Source organism: Culex pipiens, chromosome 1 (assembly GCF_016801865.2).
Source record: "Culex pipiens pallens isolate TS chromosome 1, TS_CPP_V2, whole genome shotgun sequence".
In the NCBI taxonomy this organism is placed as follows: domain Eukaryota; kingdom Metazoa; phylum Arthropoda; class Insecta; order Diptera; family Culicidae; genus Culex; species Culex pipiens.
The window spans coordinates 50247132-50267588 of record NC_068937.1 but is presented as its reverse complement, the minus strand read 5'-3'; the positions used below and the strand labels follow the sequence as shown (position 1 = coordinate 50267588).

The 20457-nt window shown below is 41.7% G+C and overlaps 2 protein-coding genes across 2 annotated transcripts; both read right to left on the bottom strand.

The window, feature by feature from the left end:
* Positions 1-5222: 5222 nt before the first annotated feature.
* Positions 5223-15337, bottom strand: LOC120413198 (uncharacterized; the record flags this gene model as incomplete). Its single annotated transcript, XM_052711682.1, has 3 exons — positions 5223-6254; positions 10798-14885; positions 14944-15337. Coding segments are annotated over 3 exons (5139 nt in total), but the record flags the coding sequence as incomplete, so codon positions are not given.
* Positions 15209-16442, bottom strand: LOC120413570 (pescadillo homolog). Its single transcript, XM_052707214.1, has one exon. It carries the CDS (start codon positions 16343-16345, stop codon positions 15842-15844), a length of 504 nt encoding a protein of 167 aa, XP_052563174.1. The 5' UTR covers positions 16346-16442; the 3' UTR covers positions 15209-15841.
* Positions 16443-20457: the final 4015 nt, after the last annotated feature.

Below are 20457 nucleotides of genomic sequence, written 5' to 3'. Positions count from 1 at the left end.
TGATAATTTGTTGATTTGCATAAAGTTTCTCAGCCGTTGCAAATATTGTTTGATGTTAAGGTGAAACTGTACGTTGGCCATTAAAAAACTTCTATGCGACTTAAATCAATTTTTAAACCAGACAGTACATTTGCTTACGGCTTATTTACCGTCTGCCAAACAGAGAACTTTCTAAGATACGACATTTTTCTTAAAACTGCTTTCAAAAACGCGAGTCGGGGAATATGTATTTTCGCGATAATATTACTTTATGAACATGTTTTTGCAAAAAATAACTTTTTCAATATTTAATGTGTATCGAAATATCTTTATTTTGTTTAAAAAAAACGTGTACAAACAAGCGAAAAACTATTATCAAATCAAATTAAATAAAAAACTGAAATAGGCCGATGCAAATATTTGTCAGAGTTTTTGTCCCTCAGCTCTGGCCAGGGTCGAGGGGGACGGGGCAAACAAAATAAAAAATAAATGTATATATTTAAATAACAAGCCATAGTTTCAACATTTCCATGGAAAAATGTGCATTTTACACTAGTTCAATTGTTTTGCAATCATTAGTTTTCAAACATGTAAGATTTTACGAAAACAAAAATTTTAGCGAAATTTTTTTTTGCGATAATGAACATCGAAATTTTTTAAAAATTTCGAAGATTTTTAAATCAACCCAAACATGCTAAAAATGATTCCTAACGCAGGAGAATGTATTTTAAATTGATTTCAGCAGATTGCACTTAAATTTACAATGAATTTACATTTTTTGATTTTTTTTATTTTTCCCGTGTTCAGGAGATCATTTTGAGCAACTTTTGTTCTGCGAAAAACATTACTTTTCTTGTTTTATGTTTTTCTTGTTTCATTTTGAGTATTTTAATCAGCATTTATTTTGTATAGTTTATGTTTGTTTTGGTAGTATTTGGCCTATTCTACCACCTCATATCATTACATTTTGCCTTTCTATTTTTTTTTCTAATTACAGTCACTTTTACAATTTTTTGCTAGTTTTTCACATTTTCTGATGTAGAAAGCCAAAATTATCATTTAAATTGTGAAAAAAATGCATAAAATGCATTACTTGGGCAAATAACAGGGACCAAAATGTGCCCTTGGTTGCCAGTAATAGATATTAAAATACCATGATATCATACCTAAGTCTTGTATGTGGAAGGGCACAACAATACCAAACCATGTTATTCCAAGGGTAAAATAATACCTCAAAATAAAACCATTTAAATACCAAGTTGAAGTCTTCTGGATTTTTGAACATTGCTTGAATACCAAAACTTGGTATGGCCATGGTTTTATTTTTAGGTATTACCGCGCCCTTGGAAAACCAAATTTTGGTATTCCTGTGGTCTTCCACATACATGATTTTGGTATGATTTCATGGTATTTTCCCATCTATTACTGGGCAACCAAGAGCACATTTTGGTTGCTGGTATTTGCACAAGTAATACCAAAATTTGGTATTTTCATACCATTTTTAGTGCAGCAGTTGCAGTTAGTGAAAAAACGGAAATGATCCATATGCAACAGCCAAATCTACTCACCTGATGATTCAATGTTGTTTTTTTGTGATATTCTTCACCACATCGAATACATTTGTCATTGATGAACGCCTTGTGCTTGAAGTTCTTGAAGATTCTGAAAAATAACAAGATTGAAAAATAAGTGTTATTAAAATAAAATTTGTTTAAATTTCACCAAAATTCAATAATTTGTCGATTGACTAGTTTTTCAAAGTAAATGGTTATCCCGACTTAGAGAAATTTCAACGATTAAAAAAAAAATCTTAGTGGGTATATAAAAAAAATTAAAATCAGTTTTAACATTTTTGGGATTCAAGTCATTTTAGCGCAAAATTGGTAAAAAATTTCCCATAGTTTCAGAGGAATTTGAAAAAACACTTTAATACCAAAATAATACCAAAATGTGGTATCCTGACTTAGAAAATTTTCCACAACTTCAAGTCATTTCTGTAGGAAGTATATCAAAAATGTTTAAAATCAAGTTTGAAATTTTCGGTTTTCAATGAAAGCATTCGTGTGCTATCTTGTGACACGTCTGCTGTAAAAAGATAGTACGTGTCACAAGATAGCACACAAGCGACGATTTAGGAAATGTCAGTAAAAACCACAGCCAAAGTTGACCCAAAAAAAAAACATTTTTTAAAACATTGGCAAAGTTACATAAAACAAGTCAAAGTTCCAATCCTAACATTTTAAGAGTTCTTCCTTCCAAAAATTTTGAAGTTCAAAAATTATCTCTCATGCTCCAACAAATTTGAAGTTCAAAAATTGGTTGAAAAATTGATTTTTGACGATTTTTTAAATCGAAGCCCGTCTAGAGGCTGGGTTGGGTTGTAGAGGGTTATATAAAATAGGTATTTACATCTGAATGTTCAGGAAAAATTTCTGTAAATTTTTAAGACCCTATCTCAACTTCCAGACCCAATGTCACCCATGTTTCTAAAAAACAGTTCTAACCAGCATTTTTTTAACATTGTTTATCCTAAAATCACAACTACAAACTAATGTAAAACAGAGATTAAAATAAATATTTGCATACGAAAGAGGCATCCTAAGCTTTATTTGAACTTAAAAATTAATCTGTTTAACTACTGAATATTTTTCACTTTTTAATGTTTGAGGTAAAATTATTCAGAAACCCTCTGTTGCAGTCTAAACGGTATCGTGGCATTGAAATCAAACGAGCAACTGACTAGATGTTCACAGTGCAGGAACGCTTTGAAGGCAGCCGATGCACGAATTTCAAATATTTTCCCACATATCTTCTTCTTACCCACCTGCCGAGTTAACACCCCTCCAACACTCTCCAGTTCAATCTCTAATCTCAACGGGAAAAATTTTGTTTGCATTCCCTCCTTTTGATGTGCACAAATCAGTACAATCAATTAGACAGTTCAAGAAGTTGCTAATTAATTAAAACAATCTGGAGCAGCAGCACTTGAGCAATTTCAGACATTCCATTACCACCCCCATTTCCTCCCCTGCTCCTCTACTGGCCAAGTCGAAAGTCGATGCACCACTTGGTCCTTCTTCGTCATCGTCCTGTTATTCCCAGGATATGCCAGCACCAAAAACAGCTACAACAACGTCATTGGCCTGCAACAACACTATAGAAACATAAGTGGAAATTGTGGAAATAGTGAAAATCCCATTGAAATTCAAGAGAGAAAGAGAGGCGCAGTGAGAGGAAGGAATTTCAAGTGAGAGACTCAAACATCGGAGCGAAACCCCGAACCCCATTCATGGCTAGACGACGGAATGACGCTGGGAATGTTGACGATGATGATGATGATGACGTTTGGCGGCATGCGAAATACATCTCGAACGAGCTGCCGCGTTCTGGCGGTGTTTTCCCGAGGTTTCCCACGCGGGAGCAGTGGTGGCGGATTGAAAGGTTTGAATATATGACTAATATTTATTAAATATATTCCTGTTTGCTTTTTTCTTTTATCCAATTCAATGAAATAACTTGCAAACAGTCAATTTTCAAAAATAGATTCCGTTGAAATTTAATGTAATTTTCCTCAAAATAAGTTTTTAAGGGAAGGTTTGGCATTATCAAAATTACACTATAAAACGTATTAAACATATCGATTGCAAGTTATAAAAGCTTTCAACAAAAAAAAATGAAATTATCCACAGTAAAAAAAGTCCGCTAGGGAAGAAAGGGCATAGAAACACAGAAAAAAAATGATGGTAATATTCATCAGGAAATGGTGACAGATTTTGTGGCAAAATAAATGATAAATTTTAACACAGAAAATGATGAATTTTCATCGGTTTTTGATGAATATTCATCAGGTTCACATTTTTACACATTTTTTATGTAATATTACACAAATAAAGAGGTAATATTCAACCTACCAAATTTTCAACATTCCAAAATTCAACTTTTTTTTTCTGTGAAATTAAAACAAATAAGATTCCATGTGTTTTGAATTGCCTTGCATATTGTGTTCTTAGGGACCTGTGCGATTTCCGTTCGGGATACGATCGCAGCAGAATGATAATTAATCCTGATAGCAGCAAAAAAAAAAAAAAAATCGCGATTTAAAAAAAAATCTTACAAACCATAACCAAAAATCGATATTTTGACACTTTGGCTAAAGTTTAGGGCAGGTTTAGATTCAACGGACAAAATTACGTATAAAAAAAGGTGCAGTGGTAATGCTACAGGCATAACCATAATGACGAAGAACTTCGGACACAAACATATATGAAAAGTTTTAAGAATTATGATTTGCATTCCTTCATATTTAGTCCATTGAATAATTTTATGAAATTCAGAAAGGGGGATTTAATGTTGGATTTTATTTATTTATTTGTTTAAGAATCACTCTTTCGTGATTTCCGGTGCAATAGTCCTGAATAGACCAGATGTTTATGAAATTCTGAGAGCAGAACTAGAATTGATTCAAAATCTGCCAGTCGTGAGATATCCGTCCGCTAATTTCCTTACGGAAGTATGAATGGTTAATCTGGAACGAAATAAAGTAATAGATTAATTCCAGATTGTTCTTTTTGTGTTGCATTTCATTAGTTTGCTTTGGTTTGATTTGCGATGAGTAACTCTTTCGTGAGATATTTGGTGGTCCTGAAAAGGACCGTTTGTTTTGAGTGCCCTGAAAAGAAAATTTGATTAGTGGTGATCCTGGGGCTGTCGTCTGTGGTGTTCTTGGGATGTTCGTCCTTCCTGTCATTCGTCCTTCCTGTCGCTCGTCCTTCCTGTCAATCGTCATCGTTATAGTGGGTTTAAATCTGAAAATAAATGGATGATCTCTGCAAAGATCTTGATCGGTAGATTTGTTGAAATTAGTAGAGGTGTTATTTATGTGAATTCGTATGTATGTGTGTATATGTTTACGTGTATGTGTGATTGTATGTGTGTGTAGAAGAGTTTAAATATTTAATCAATGGGAGAAATATCATTGGGTGGTGGGAAAGGAGTGGGTCTCGTGGCGCAGGGGTAGCGGCTTCGGCTGCCGATCCCGATGATGCTATGAGACGCGGGTTCGATTCCCGCCTTATCCACTGAGCTTCTATCGGATGGTGAAGTAAAACGTCGGTCCCGGTTTCTCCTGTCTCGTCAGAGGCGCTGGAGCAGAAATCCCACGTTAGAGGAAGGCCATGCCCCGGGGGGCGTAGTGCCAATAGTTTCGTTTTCGGTGGGAAAGGAGGGGGGGGGGGGGGGGATTTAAGTGTAACATAACTTAGTTTTAAAGTATGCACTGTTCACTTCAGCTTAACCTATTATGTACATTTCATTGGATCCCTATGTGTTTGTGTATTATTGTAAGGGGAAGGAGGTTATGTAGTTGTGTCAATGTCTCAATAGTAACAATGAATTCAATTTGACCTTAATCTAATAAATGGACAGTTCATTGTGAGTGTGTGTTAGTGTCAGTGAGGTTAGAATTTAACAATAAATTTTCTTCTTCGGTTTCATTTTTGTCTTCTGTTGGTGTAGATGCTGTTGTCAAATCCAGGTTGTAGTTGTTGTAGTCGAATCCAGGTTGTAGTCAAATCCAAGTTATAGTTGTGCGCAATCAGTCATGCGCAGAGGACAGCTGTTCAGATCGCCTGAGATGGTTCGGATGCTGCTGGTCTTAGGAGAGACAACATCGGCCGATGATAAGAGAAATATGCAATGTACCGCGTGACCTCCGCCGTCATGTTCTTTGTGAACGTAAGGTCAAGAGCTGTACCACCAAGTGTGGTCGTCTTCTTCGTATCATTGCACAAACTCAGCATGAAATGTTCTCGCATATAACCCACAAAGTATGCACTATCCTGCTTGGTGATGTCAAGATTGAAGTCTCCGGTAACCACCATTGGCGTATCCACATAGGCAGTACGAATCAAATTGCGAGCAAGGAACCATATTTTCTGCTTCGTTGTGGTTCCTGGGGAGATGTATACTGATACCAGCAGTACTTCAGTACCCATCACCATCACCTTTGCTGCACAAATATCTCCGTACTTTTCTGCCTTGCCGAATTCTTGGTCGCGTTCGTTGCCCACCACTTCAAGCGTATGAGGGACTGCCAAGGTAGTATCCGGATCGGTCGTATTCTGGTAGATTGCAACACCTCCCGATCGCACACCAACCCGCTTCGATTGGATGATACAGGTAAACCCTTCTATTTCCTCTGAGGAGTGGTCATCCAGCCACGTCTCACTCAGTGCTAGAAAGTGAACCTTGGGAAGTATGGGATCGGTGGTTATATCGGGTGTACCCCATTTGGCATAATGGACATTTGGCATAACGGGTTTTTCATGTGGACGTTTGGCATAATGGACGTTTGGCATAATTGGTCCAATGCGTCGTGGACGTTTGGCATAATGGACATTTGGCATAATGGACGTTTGGCATAATTCGTTCAAAAAAATCAGGGACGTTTGGCATAATGGACGTTTGGCATAACGAGTTTTTCATGTGGACGTTTGGCATAATTGGTCAAAAAAACAGGGACGTTTGGCATAATGGACGTTTGGGATAACGGGTTTCTTATGTGGACGTTTGGCATAATGAGCCCGAGACAGTATGATTTTTTCCACCTTTGTTTGGGTTATTAATCATTAAAAAAAAACAAAAGGGGACTATGGAATGGAAAGTAAAGAAAGGATATTTGTTCGGACGAAATGATAATTTATTTGAAAAAAAAAAACGATTTTCAACGAGTTATTTAGTTCATTTAACACTGTAACAATATTACAAATAAATTATACAAATACAATTGTACGATCAATGTTTCTGCCACTTAGAGCCAAGGTTTGCTGCAATCGCAGTGAGATAATCCGGCACTTTGTAGGTTTCGTAACGCTCAACATCCTTAAACAATTGTTCGTCTGCGTCTTCGTGTCCTGTTTTCCTTTTCTTGTTGGTGCTCGCAAGGTGGGACTCAACGAAAACAGATGTTTGCAACTCTTCCTTTCTTAGTTCTTCAATCACTTTGAACACTCCGGGGTTAAGTCCAACCAGAGAATTCCAGCGTCTGTGAAATGCCTCGATCTGATTTGTGGTGCGTGGCACCCTTTGTTTCACGCTGTCATAGACGGACCATAGGGCAGGTGGAAATAACGGGTCTGACCGGAACACTTTTTTCTTCTTATTTACGCGTGTTACTTTGCCGAGTACGTAGAACTCCTCCACGTAGGCGAAGAATTCGTGTAAATTTTCCGGCGCCGATTTTTTCAGCGTGGCAAAAGCTTCTGGAATCTCTTCCGATGGGAGAAATGCCAAAGCTTGCACCTTTTTGTAGATGTTGAAGTTATGTTGGTTTTGGTCGAACAAGTGTGACATTTTCTCCGATCGAATGTGGTCGAGCAAGTTTTTGCTAAAGTGGAAAAAACAGCAGTTGTGTTTGGACTCCGGGAACTCAAGTTTTGACGCGTTGATTATCGCCTTCTCGAAATCACTCAATATCACAGAAGGACTCAGATCGAGGTCAATCGCTTCTGCTGCTTCGATAATTTTCGCGAAAACCGACCGATAAAGAAGTTCCGTTTTTGACGTCATCAATGTGAAAATGGCTGGATACGCCGACTGGTGATCAGGCCCACAACTGGCCATTATCGTCATCAGCTGACGAAATAGTGTGGGTGCAGTTCGAAAAGTTCCGTCGATAACCCAATATTTCGCCGAATCAAGACGTCGTAGTCCTTCTTCCGTCCCGAAGATCAATGCACGATGGTCGCCAACCTTAACATCGCCGATCAGGAAGCTTTTCCCCGTCAAATCCTTCCGTAAATGCTCCGGCACTTGTAGCTCAGTGATGCTTTCTGGTTCCCTTGGGCTTCCGGCGACGCGCTTTCGAACCCTGTGAATAATCTTTCTTTGTGCTCCGTAGGATAGATGCTGTTGGGCGAATTTTGCATCACCTTTCATGTCACAGGTGGCCAACCTAATCACGTTTGCTGGCCCTCCACTGTCCTCGATTGCTATTCGTTTCACTGCAGCCCTGTATTTTAACTCAGCAATGAAACCAGGGTTGAACTCGTGGCTATGAACGGCTGGCGAATCCACGCGATGGCTTCCGTCTGGTTTGAGCCTTGTTATGACGCGAGCAGAGCACTTCGCTGGCTCTTTAGCTACACCATGGCCCCTTTCTCTGCATTCCCAGTAGTGGGTCCCATCTTCCTGTTAATGAAGAACGGAAGGTTATGTTTTTCAATTTGAGGTTAGATAACTTTATCACATGGCCATCAATTTGAGGTTACTTCAAATATGTACATGGCATTGAACTGATCATCAATTTGAGGTTAGGTCACTGTGCCTCGTGACAAGATCTTCAATTTGAGGTTAGGTCACTGTGCCTCGTGACAAGTAATTGAATACTTGAATTCTTGAATTGACACTTTTAGTAATCTTAAGCATGAAAAGCCATGTTTTTTTTAATCATTTTCTGCACATTTTCTTACCATTTTCCGGTTCAGATAATAAATGTATCCCCGTAAAGCCAGAACATCTTTATCTTTTGATGATTTCAGGATTTCTGGTTCACGTTTGTCTTTTTTGAGTTCCTCCTCAGAAAATCCTAAAAAATCTTCCTCGTCTTCTTCAGATTCCGCCATCCTTAAGTATTATTCGCACAAATAACCAAAATCGATGTTCGCAGTAGAACGCTTAGGAAACGAATGAAGGAAGTAGATCTGCGGTCAAGCAGTTTATCTTAAAATACCACACTAACACTTCCCGCTGGCACTCACCGTAAAGTGAAGAACTCAGCTGTTTTCTATTGTTTTGTTCGAATTCAATAGACTGAATTGTTGAAATGCCCTCTAGAATATGTCCAAGGTTATCGAAACTCTAGACTTTAGACCTTTTTTATGATAATTATTTCGTCGGCTGCAAAGTAATGAGATCCTTCCTTAACTAGGGTTAAGTTGTTAGGCTATCTTTGTTTAAATATCAAGATATTTTAACTTGTGGTATGTAGTATTTAATACTCCATGTTAAAAATATATTACAATTTATTTTTTTAATTGCAGCTTAAACATGAAAAATCCATTAGAAATGCTAAGCCGCGTTTACAGGAATAATAATCCTAAGAACGAAGCCATTTATATTTTCCAAGATGTTTGCGGGCCAGTTTACACATGGCCATCTTTTGTTAAAAAGATAATAATTTCGAAAACGTTGAATTATCGTGAACGAGTAAAATTGACAACGTTTTTTTACGTAAATGGACTCAGAGAACCAATGGATTGGATGGAATTTATTGTAACTATTAAGGGATCTAGGTTTCATAGTTGTAAGAGAGAAATATTTGATTTGTTCATGTATTACAATTTAGAATCGGTCCAGAGAAAATATTTCTCCTATTGTATGAGCCATGCAATGTACGAGTTTTTGGATGGAACACCAAGATTAAAAAACACCTCCAAAGAAGTGAGTTTTAAGTTTTAATTGTTGAATAAATCTTCTCATGTATATATGTACCTTATTCATTTATATATTTTCTTGTGATGAAATCAAAAAGAATCGCTTACTTTAGGAGAACTAAAAATTGTAATAATAAAAAACATCGTATATTAATCATGAGACTTTTCCCTTCTTTATTAATATTTCACCAATATGATCTTTTCTTTAAATCTATTAAAGGTGATTTTTAAAAGTTTAAAGAAGGGAGGTTTCATAAACAAGCTTAAATGTCAACTATTTCAAGAAGGCCAAAATAAACATTAATTGAGAAATTTTCCCTTCTTCAAGTTTCAACTTCATTCAAATTGAAATTTTCAAATTTCAAATTCATTTGAAATAAAAGAAGGAAAAATTGCATTAAAAAACATAGTTCTAGAGTTTTATTTGAATAGTTCCTGTAAACATAAGAATAACAATGCAATAGCTTATAGGACCTTTCAAAATAAAAACTCTAGACTTGTCAAAAAACTAAAAAAGGATAAAACTAACTTTTTTGGAGATTGTACATTAGAAGGGAAAGGGAATTGCATAATGGAAGGGAACATTTCTTGAAAAAGCTCAATTGTCAATTACTAAAAGTTGTACATAAAACTTCATTGCAATTTTAATAAAAGAAGGGACAATTGCATAAAAAATCTCCATCTTAAAATATTAAAAAGGCATGATAAACGCCTATTGGGAGATCTTCCCTTCTTAAGTGAATTTGAAATAAAAGATGGCAAAATTTCATGAAATAACTCAATTGTCAAATATTAAATAAAGAGCAACAACTGCGTTTTTTTAGATTTTGCCCTTCTTTGAGTTGAATTTTAAATAAAAGAAGGGAAAATTTAATACACTCCTCGTCTCAGCCTCAAATACCAATTTTTTAAATTAAGAACATGCTTTTCATGGAGTAGGTATTAAGCAATGAATAAAACCAGAAATAAATACTATTCACAAGGAAACCTGATTCAACTAACTATGCCAAATGTCCATTTTAATAAACATCCCTGATGATTTTTAACGATTCACGCCAAACATCCATTCTGCCAAACGTCCCTGATGTTTTTTGAACGAATTATGCCAAACGTCCACAAAAAGAAACCCGTTATGCCAAACGTCCCTGATTTTTTTTGGACCAATTATGCCAAACGTCCATTATGCCAAACGTCCATTATGCCAAACGTCCCTGTTTTTTTTTTGAACGAATTATGCCAAACGTCCATTATGCCAAATGTCCATTATGCCAAACGTCCACGACGCATTGGACCAATTATGCCAAACGTCCATTATGCCAAACGTCCACATGAAAAACCCGTTATGCCAAATGTCCATTATGCCAAATGGGGTACACCCGGTTATATCCAACTTGTGAGCTCTCAAACTCTGTACGTTGATGGTCATCAACGTGGTGGCAGGTCCGCTGCTCTCTAAGACCTCACCCACTTCGTCCACAATGGTGCGCAAACGGTTATTCTGCAAACGCTTGTACTCGTTACGCAGTTCTCGCATTTTTGGGCTGTCACAGCCTTTCGCATGGTGGAACTTGAAGTCTCCCTTTGAGTTGGTCAAAAAGAGGCCCTGCAGCGACTTCACACGTGATAAACCGACGTACACCATTTGCTGATCCTGGGACTTATCATAGTCGTACACAATCTTATCAAAGGTTCCACCTTGAGATTTGTGTATGGTAAGGGCATTAGCTGGTACAACCGGGAACTGTATGCGCTTGCATTTAATGCGGTTACCCAGATCGATGTTTGCGGATCGCTTCACGATTGGAGTCCAATCTGACTGCAAGATGTCGGGTCGTGTGCGTATCATAGGCTCCACCTCTTTCCTCGCAATGATCCCGATCTGCGCGTTTTCAAATTTGATCCAAAGTCTCATGATGCGATCCTCTGAGTCATCAACGCCCTCTTCGACATACATCAAGTCCCCAATTGCACCATTCACTATGCCATCTTCCACATTGACATTTGTGGTGACCATGTAAGGCATTCCAGGACAGAACTTAGTTGTATACTGCAAACCTGCCGTTTCAGCCAGACTCATCTTGTAGATTTTGATACGAGCAGTTGCCAGTTGCTCTGCAGTCTTGTATCCCACAAAGGTGTCGTCTGCTGTGTAATCTAGCCCGTCAATGTTTCTCAGCGCTTCGTTGTTGTAGCTGGTTACGTCAATGTTCCGATGGAACAGTCGTACCGCCCCGCTAGTGTCCTCCTTGCTCAGATCCTCTTTTGTGAAGAAACGGCTCTCGATCAGTTTGGTTTCATCGGCGGTCAGTTTCAGCCCATTACCAATCTTGGTAAGAATGTCCGAAAACTGCTTATCCGCCTGACGCATAACCCGTTTGAGCTCGTGAAACATCAACGATTGCCACACCACAGCGCCACATATGGTGTTAGACGGAGGCTTGAACACGGCGCGAGCATTGACTGGGGGCAACTGCATCACATCTCCACTCACCAACACATTCACACCTCCATATGGAACATCATAGATCATGTAAACATCCTGGAGGCGTATGTGTGCGGTATTCAGGGTGTGGGCGCCAACCATGCTGACCTCATCGATGATGTGAAACTTGATATTCTGCATCTCGTTCCTGTACATCTGGAGCGTTTCGAAATTCATCTTCGTTGCCTGGCGAGACATGGTGATGTGGTAAGCGTGGTGCAGGGTGGTTCCACCAATTGCGCTGGCTGCTTTTCCAGTCGAAGCTGAAGCTACATACGCGTTGTCGCGGGAGTTGTGAGTTTGGCTGTACCGATTGATCGTTTCCATAAGCGCACGCAATACGAAGGTTTTGCCGCTTCCTGCCGGACCGGTCAAGAAAACCTGCAGCGGCCCGTGCTCTTCGTAGCAATGCATCAGATGGATTACGTGCAGAATCAATGCCCGTTGCTCTACATTCGTAGCTCGCATCATCTCACAATATGCCTCCTTCGACAACACGTTTGTGCGTTGCTTGATGACAGATCTTAAACCTCTTGTGGGCAGCAGCTCAAAGTCATCATTATTCGGCTGCATGATGACTGTCCGCACCAGCTCGTCGTGCTTTTCGGTTGCTGCGTTGTTCTCCGCTCCATCCTCCAAGTTCGCAATAGTGCGCAGATACTCCTCGACCGTTTGCTCCATATTCAACTCACAGTCGTATTCCTTACGCTTTGCCAAGAGTTGTTCCTCATGCAAATCGTACAACTGGAGGAACTTATTGTGGTCGAGAATATCCACCACCTCATTACGAAATGGCAGAAACAGGAGAACAGATTCGCGCTTATACTCAGTAAGCTCGCTCATACCGAATCCGCGCCAACGCAGCACCCTTGGCTGTGTCCTTTTCTTGTAGCTCTTTTTACCTCTTTCCTGAGAATACCAAGCTACGAACTCAGCCAAGCAGACGTCTTCCAGGCCTTCACGCTCTTCGTACTTCTCGATGATGTTCTTGTTCCACACATCAGTCGAATCATCGCCAACTCCTTCTGCATCCATGGTCTTGAAGTGCTTCCTGCTTCTTGTCCGGTCTTGGGGCCACGCAGTTGGAATGAACTCAACTTTCTTACTTGCCTCGGACATCGGCAATCGCAGTAGGAACCAGGCTGCTTCCTGAGCGCACATCTCCACGGCTCCAAGCATCTTCAGGCTGATCTTCTTCAGCATCTCGCCGTAGTCCATCTCGGGGTTCTGCTCTTGCATGAGGATCAGCTCTCGGTGCAATCCACTAACACCACGGTTGGACTTGTTGACGTACTCTACCAGGTAGTGGCAAAGTTTCTTTTCGTCAACAATAAACTGGAGATCCATGTTCGAACGCAGCTTGTCCGCAATCCATGCGTTGAACGGATTCGTTCGCAGTTCCTTTTCATCCATCGAGCGCTTGTAGAAGACCGTAGGCTGTTTCAGCGATGCACGAACTACATCCAGGTAGTACTCGTATGTACACTCGCAGTGGGCCAGATAGTCCTCAATCGTATCGAATACCATTGTTGCCAGGACATCACGCATTTCCTCAGCGCGTTTCTTCAACTCTTTGCGGCGACTGTCGTCAGCCTTAAGAGGAAGCAGGACCCGTTGTTCCTTCATGGGCCAGTACGGTATATTGAACCGACAGCGCTTTTCCCCTCGCTTTGTGCAAGTGAACGTGCAACGATGAACCTGCTTAGTAGCCGTCTGCGTGGGAAGGTCCTCGAATCTAATGGAAGTGATGGTGTTGATCAGTTCCAGAGTAGCAGGCATGTGCTCGGAAGCAGGTTCCTTGGGATCGTTGGCGAGCCAAAGCACTGCATGGCAGTGGGGACTACCGCGATGCTGGAACTCAATCCGTTTGAAGTAATCGACGACGTAGTACTTCCCGAACGGACTATGAGTTTTCGAACCCAAGATCAAGAGGATGACTTCGATCAGCTTGTTGAAATAGAGGCAGCACGTGACTGGATCTTCACTGACCAATACTGCTCTTTGAAGTGCTGTTAGTTGCTCCATCGGTTCTGTCAAGTCGATCCTGTTCTCTTGATCCGAGAGCTTGTACAGTATCTTCAGCAGTTCGGGCCAGTGAGTCTCGTTAGCACTCATAGTCAAGAAAACCGTTGGCTTTCCCAGCTGTCGAATCATGGCGAACAAATCTTTCTCCCGTATCTGCCAGTACAATGCCGAGTTCGGAATCGATTTCAGCCACGCGAAGTTCCTCTCGATAAGGCTCTGCATGAACTGCGGGTCACTGAGTTGAGCACGGGTCACATTGTTCGTACCTTGGACCCTAAAGGAGCTCGAAACTCCATCGTGAACCCGAAGACGCATGATCTTAACACCCATGTACAGGATGTGAGTCGGCTTTGCTCCACGCCGGTCACGTCGTCTAGTTTCACTGGTAGCCTTATCGTAAGGAGTAACGCGAACCCCTTTCCTGTACGATCGCATTTTTCCTTGGTAGATTCCGGGAAAAGAAAGCTCTTCTGCATACTGATCGTACACGATGGAAGTCGGCATTCGGTTCTGACCAGGAGCAATATTAAGACTCATGTCCTCGTTCCAGAAGACGGTCTGTTGCTGTCCTGTGAACAATTCCGCTTCAGTTTCGAGTACGTCAAGTGCAATTTGGTCGTTTTGCTGGGGAATTCTTGGGACATCTCTTGGGACATCCTCGACTTCCGATACTTCCAGCTCAATCAGTTCCTCACCGTCAGTACCTTCTGGTACATCTGGTCCCATGAGGCTTTCATCCAAAACGATACCTTCGCGCTTATACAACGGAGTGTTGATAAGATAGCGAAGCCAAGCTTTTACGACAGACTTCTTGACATATCCCTGCAGGTAGTTAGACTTGTGGATCAATTGCTTTTTAATGCAAACATTAAAGGCGTAATCATCCTCCAATTGACGCGGAAGCATCCGAACCATCTCGTTGACATCAACAGGGACATTGATGATCTGCCCGATGATTGTGTAGCTTCCTAAAATTTCAAAGCACGTTACCAACTACAAAATTCAAAGTTGATAAACAATTTTCACCTCGCGCATGACTGAGCCGACGAATTTGCATGAACGGCAGCCTTGGCGCAATCAACCGCTCGGTGATCGGATCCAGTGGTGGAAGGTTCGCTGGCTTCTCCGGGTAGGTAAATCCGTTCGATGTGGACAAAGTGGGTACTTTTCCATTCCTCAAAGAGTTGTGGCAGGTCTGGCACACCTTGAATCCCGCGACTGACTCAAAGTGGCCTGCCTCGACCAACACTCTCCCGCCATCGCTTGTGATGGACCTCAAGTCATTGCTGAACCAGATGCGTTCACAAACATTGCAATAATCACCCAGTTTGTTGTCGGTAAACTTTTTGTGAAAAGCAATGTCGGCCTTCGCGCAATCTGGCTTGCCACCAGCTGTGGCAGTCGTACCCGTCTCTACAAAACATTAAACAATTGGGGATAATATTGAAAGACCTCCCTAAGTTACCCAGACTTACCCTGACTATTGGGTACTGATACCTGAGAGGACTCGTTCAGAGCGGAACGAGTCGGTACGATTCCTGTAAGATACAGGAAGATCTAAATAGTTGCTTTTGATTGTATAATATTAAACCCAAAATTCAAAGTTAGACAGTGCGTAGAACAAATGCCTATCTCATGCTAAAACTCTAAAACAGATTATTTTTATTGGCTATATTAACTGTGTTTGTTTTAAGAACTAAATTAAATTATTCTGCCAACTAAATTCATATTAATATGTTAAAACATCCGCTTTATACAGAGAAAATTCATTTCAAGAACACAAATTGTGCATGCAATGTGAAAACTTTCAAACATGATCAGCATTATATTGCTAAGTTGTAAAATTTTGTTGAATTTAGCGAAAGTTAAAAATTGTAGTTAAAGTTTCACAGTTTGGCGTTATCTTGTCTTAAAAGATTGATAATTAAATCTGTGTTCTGTTGATTATCATATTTGCTAAAAACTCACCAAGAAATGTCTCGGAATCGGCCTGGAACGTGCCCCTTCCAGCACCCGATGGAATCTGAACCGGGTCAGGTCGTGGGTAGAACCGTACTGGCCCCGTGCTCGGGCCGGGCATCGGCTCCAAATTCACAGTTGCTGCTGGGTTACCGGCCGCTACTGTACCTCCTCGCTCGGCCTCCTCTTGCGCTTTCAGTTTCTTCCGCTGGCGGAATTCCCTGACGCGCTCAGCGCTCGTCTTGGCAGGCCTCCGCGGTTTCGGTGCCTTGATCTCCTCTTCCTCCTCCATCTCCTGCTCTCCCTCCTCCTTCTCCATCTCCTGCTCGCCCTCCTCCTCCTCATCACGATCAGCAATCGTCTCCTCAGCTTGCCTCAGTGGCGCCACCACTCTGTTCTCCCTCTCTCTCTCCTCACGCTTCCGCTTGCGATGACTCGCAAGGTATTTCGCCGCCAGGTGTCGTGACATCCTCACTAGCTGAATGCCAAGAGCAAAGTGTATGCAGTTTTACGGGCGATATTTCTTATATAGTTACGCAAAAATATACTCTCTCCCTCTCTTTCTCTCCCTCCCTCTCTTTCTCTCCCTCCCTCTCTCTCTACACCCATCTCTCTCCCTCACACACACACACACACACACACACACACACACACACACACACACACACACACACACACACACACACAAACCGACCATGTGGCCTTTTGGCAGGCAATTCATTTTGAAATTGAAGAATTACTCTTTCGTGAGGGTTTTGTTGGCCCTGAAAAGGGCCGTTTGATTTTATAAGCGGTGTACTCCTCTGCTGGTGCTGCTCTTCCCCTCTGCTGGTGCTGCTCTTCTTCTCTGTCGGTGTTGCTGCTGCTGCTGCTGCTCCGCGGTTCGACCTTCACTCGTCGGTGGTCTGGATAGAATGAAGAGGCTTCTGCGCTGGGATTTTTCTTTTATACTTTCGCGCGAGCCAGATTTTGCGCTGGAGGGTGGAGTCTCGATTGACGTAGGCGGTTCATACGTCCCCATTTCGGGCGCATAAGTATTAGTGCTTTGCAGAGACTCGGTTTCAATCTGCGAGCATCCATTAGGTGAGAAGGGATTACACGGTGCTCGGCCCGGATAACCAAGGATGAAAGGCAGATTTCGAGGAAGAGATTTTGTCTCGCCACTCGTCGTTTTGCTTGGGCGATGTGCTAGTCGCACGCGAAAGGCAAATTTGTAATCAATTGACCCTTTTTAGGGCCACCAAATATCTGACGAAAGGCTTTTTGTCGTCAAATGTCAACAATTTTCTGCCTGCTGGAAAGAATTTTCAAGAGCTTTGATTGTGTGCAAAATTGAGCCAAGGCAAAAAATGGTCAAATATTTTATAATTTTGTTCTTTCTTAGTTCACATTCTTCAGGCGACCAAAATTTGTCATGATTTGTTTTAAAAATTAGATTAAATGCGGAAGATGAGACAGCGTGTGTAGGCTTGTATATTTTACTGTGTGTGTGTGTGTGTGTGTGTGTGTGTGTGTGTGTGTGTGTGTGTGTGAATACGTCAAAGTAAATGACAAGCAGCAAAATCAAATTTAAAATATAGGAATTAAAAACATTTACTTATTTTTAGCCAGTTTTGCTTTTAGCAAGTGCACACAAAACAGTTTTAGATTTGAAGAATAACTCTTTCGTGATTGTTTTGTTGGCCCTGAAAAGGGCCGTTTAATTTCATAAGCGGTATGCCGGCGGATTTACAATGCAATCCGGGACAGTTCCGGCTGATTTCCAGCGTGGTTCTGACTGTCTGCATGGCCTGCTGCATCTAGTGCGCCCGCACTTTTCGTGAGATTACTTGATGGTGTTTCTCCTTCCACAGCTTTTACTTTTTATTCCTCCGCCGCACCGAAGCACGCTCCTTGTTGGCCCGAACGAGAGTGAAGAAAAGAACACTTGAAGCTGCTCTTCTTCTCTCCTCTGCTGGTGTTGCTCTTCTTCTCTAATGCTCTCCTCTGCTGGTGCTGCTGCTGCTGCTGCTCCGCGGTTCGACCTTCACTCGTCGGTGGTCTGGATAGAATGAAGAGGCTTCTGCGTTGGGATTTTTCTTTTATACTTTCACGCGAGCCAGATTTTGCGCTGGAGGGTGGAGTCTCCATTGACGTAGGAGGTTCATGCGTTCCCAATTCTGGCGCATAAATATGATTGCTTTGCAAGCCATTCTCAACTCATTCGAACGGAACGAAGCAGCAAACAACGAGCAGCGAGCAAAGCCAGCAGAATGGACGATGTACATGCACCATTATTTGGGCTGCCTCCCATTGACCCTCGGACGGAAATGTTAATTTCCCCCAGAATTCCATTCGTTTTCATCCGACCGCACAACTGCGGTGATCGGATTAAATGTGCTGGAGATTAATATTTCCGTTTCCTTCAATTATATAAAATCAAACGGCCCTTTTCAGGGCCATAAAAATATTCACGAAAGAGTTATTCTTGTCAATTCTAAATTAAGGTTATCATTATTTATTATGCGTAAATTTCACTGAGCCTAATCATTATATTTACAACATTTTAAAAACCACTGCAACCACTTGCAGTCGTCTCTGGCTGTCGATCTTCTCGATATCAATAATTCTCCATCTATCGATGAATTCTTCAGTCCCTTCAATCTGCATACTTCAATTATCTTCATTCCTCGATATTTTCCCTTGCTTTAAGGATCTCTTCCTCGACGGTCCCTTGGATTCTGTTTGCATTAAAAATCTCTTCCGGTTGTCAATAATTTCACTTTCTCATGGCTTGCATAGACATTTTTCTTGGCGAAACGAAGCTTTGAAGGGTATTTGACATTAGTTTGTTTTTGTTTGACGGACGTTGCCATGTTTCTCTCCCATAGCTGGGTCGTTCTGTAAACTGATGATTCTCTTCCTCGACGGTCCCTTGGATATTGACAACCAGAGTGTCGACTGTACTTTCACTTCTGCTCTGCAGAGCGCTTAAATTATGAAGCATTATGACGCCTAGCGCCGCAGGTTTGAAATCGGGCTGCTTGAATTTTTGACCGTCGCAGATTTGAGGTCCCCTGGTGGTGACCGCTGCTTCTGCAAACGCTCATTCGACGGTGGACGATATCTTTAAGAAAGAATTTTGAGGGCTATTTAGGTACTTGAATGTCCCGTCCGTGGAGGGGAAGCTCAGTTGTTAAATTCCATTTAGCGTGTACCAACGAACAGGTGTGTGTTTGTGTGTGCACGCGCATTCTGAACGCTAATTGATTGCTCTTTTGTGGAAAGGACTATCCGAAGTCCCAAAACTGGCTACATCTGCTGCCGAGGCAGCCCGACGTCCATTTTAAGCGCGCTTTGGTCGATTTAGTGGTCTCGGGGTTGATTAAACTTTGCTAAGTCCGAGACGATTTTAGGTACTTGAATCGAACGTCCGCGGAAGGGAAACTCGACGCGTAGAACCCAATCAGCGTGTACCATCAAACGGGGAGTGTGTATGTGTGTGAGGACGACAGCAAAGTGCCATTTTAAGCAGATCTGGCTGTTTTAACTTCACCGGGAAGCTCAACGCGGCGCACGAAATATAGCATCACATTTGGAGGCCGCGACGTGTGCATACGAACACACACTCCGTCGCGGCCCAAGCCCACCAAATCGAAGTCGTGGCCACGTCAATTTTTTTACTTTTTTACTTGACCACCCGGCAGATGGCCCCTTCCTTAACCTCCCTCCCTTCCCACAGTACTTGAAATTGAAGAATTACTCTTTCGTGATTGTTTTGTTGGCCCTGAAAAGGGCCGTTTGATTTCATAAGCGGTATGCCGGCGGATTTACAATGCAATCCGCGACTGATCCGGGACAGTTCCGGCTGATTTCCAGCGTGGTTCTGACTGCCTGCATGGCCTGATGGTCTTTCTCCTTCCGCAGCTTTTACTTTTTATTCCTCCGCCGCACCGAAGCACGCTCCTTGTTGGCCCGAACGAGAGTGAAGAAAAGAACACTTGAAGCTGCTTCTTCTCTCCTCTGCTGGTGTTGCTCTTCTTCTCTACTGCTCTCCTCTGCTGGTGCTGCTGCTGCTGTTGCTCCGCGGTTCGACCTTCACTCGTCGGTGGTCTGGATAGAATGAAGAGGCTTCTGCGTTGGGATTTTTCTTTTATACTTTCGCGCGAGCCAGATTTTGCGCTGGAGGGTGGAGTCTCCATTGACGTAGGAGGTTCATACGTCCCCATTTCGGGCGCATAAGTATTAGTGCTTTGCCGAGACTCGAGTTGCATTGTTAATTTGATTTGGTTAACCGCGGTGGATTTTCTTGAAATAATTCGACCTGTCGAAAATCCACCAAAGGATCTACCGGTGGATACTTTTCTACCACAGTTTTTTGTGTGATGCTTTGGTGGATTTATGACGAATTATTTAAAGAAAATCCACCGCGGTTCACCGCAATCAAATTAACAATAGTACTTCGGTTTCAATCTACGAGCATTCAGTGGGAAGGAATGAAGCCCGTTTCAGACAAGACATCAGATTGCGCGGTGCTCTGCCCGGAGCAACAAGGAGGAAGGGATTTTTCTAGCTGGGTCGACGTTTGTCGTTTATCGCTTT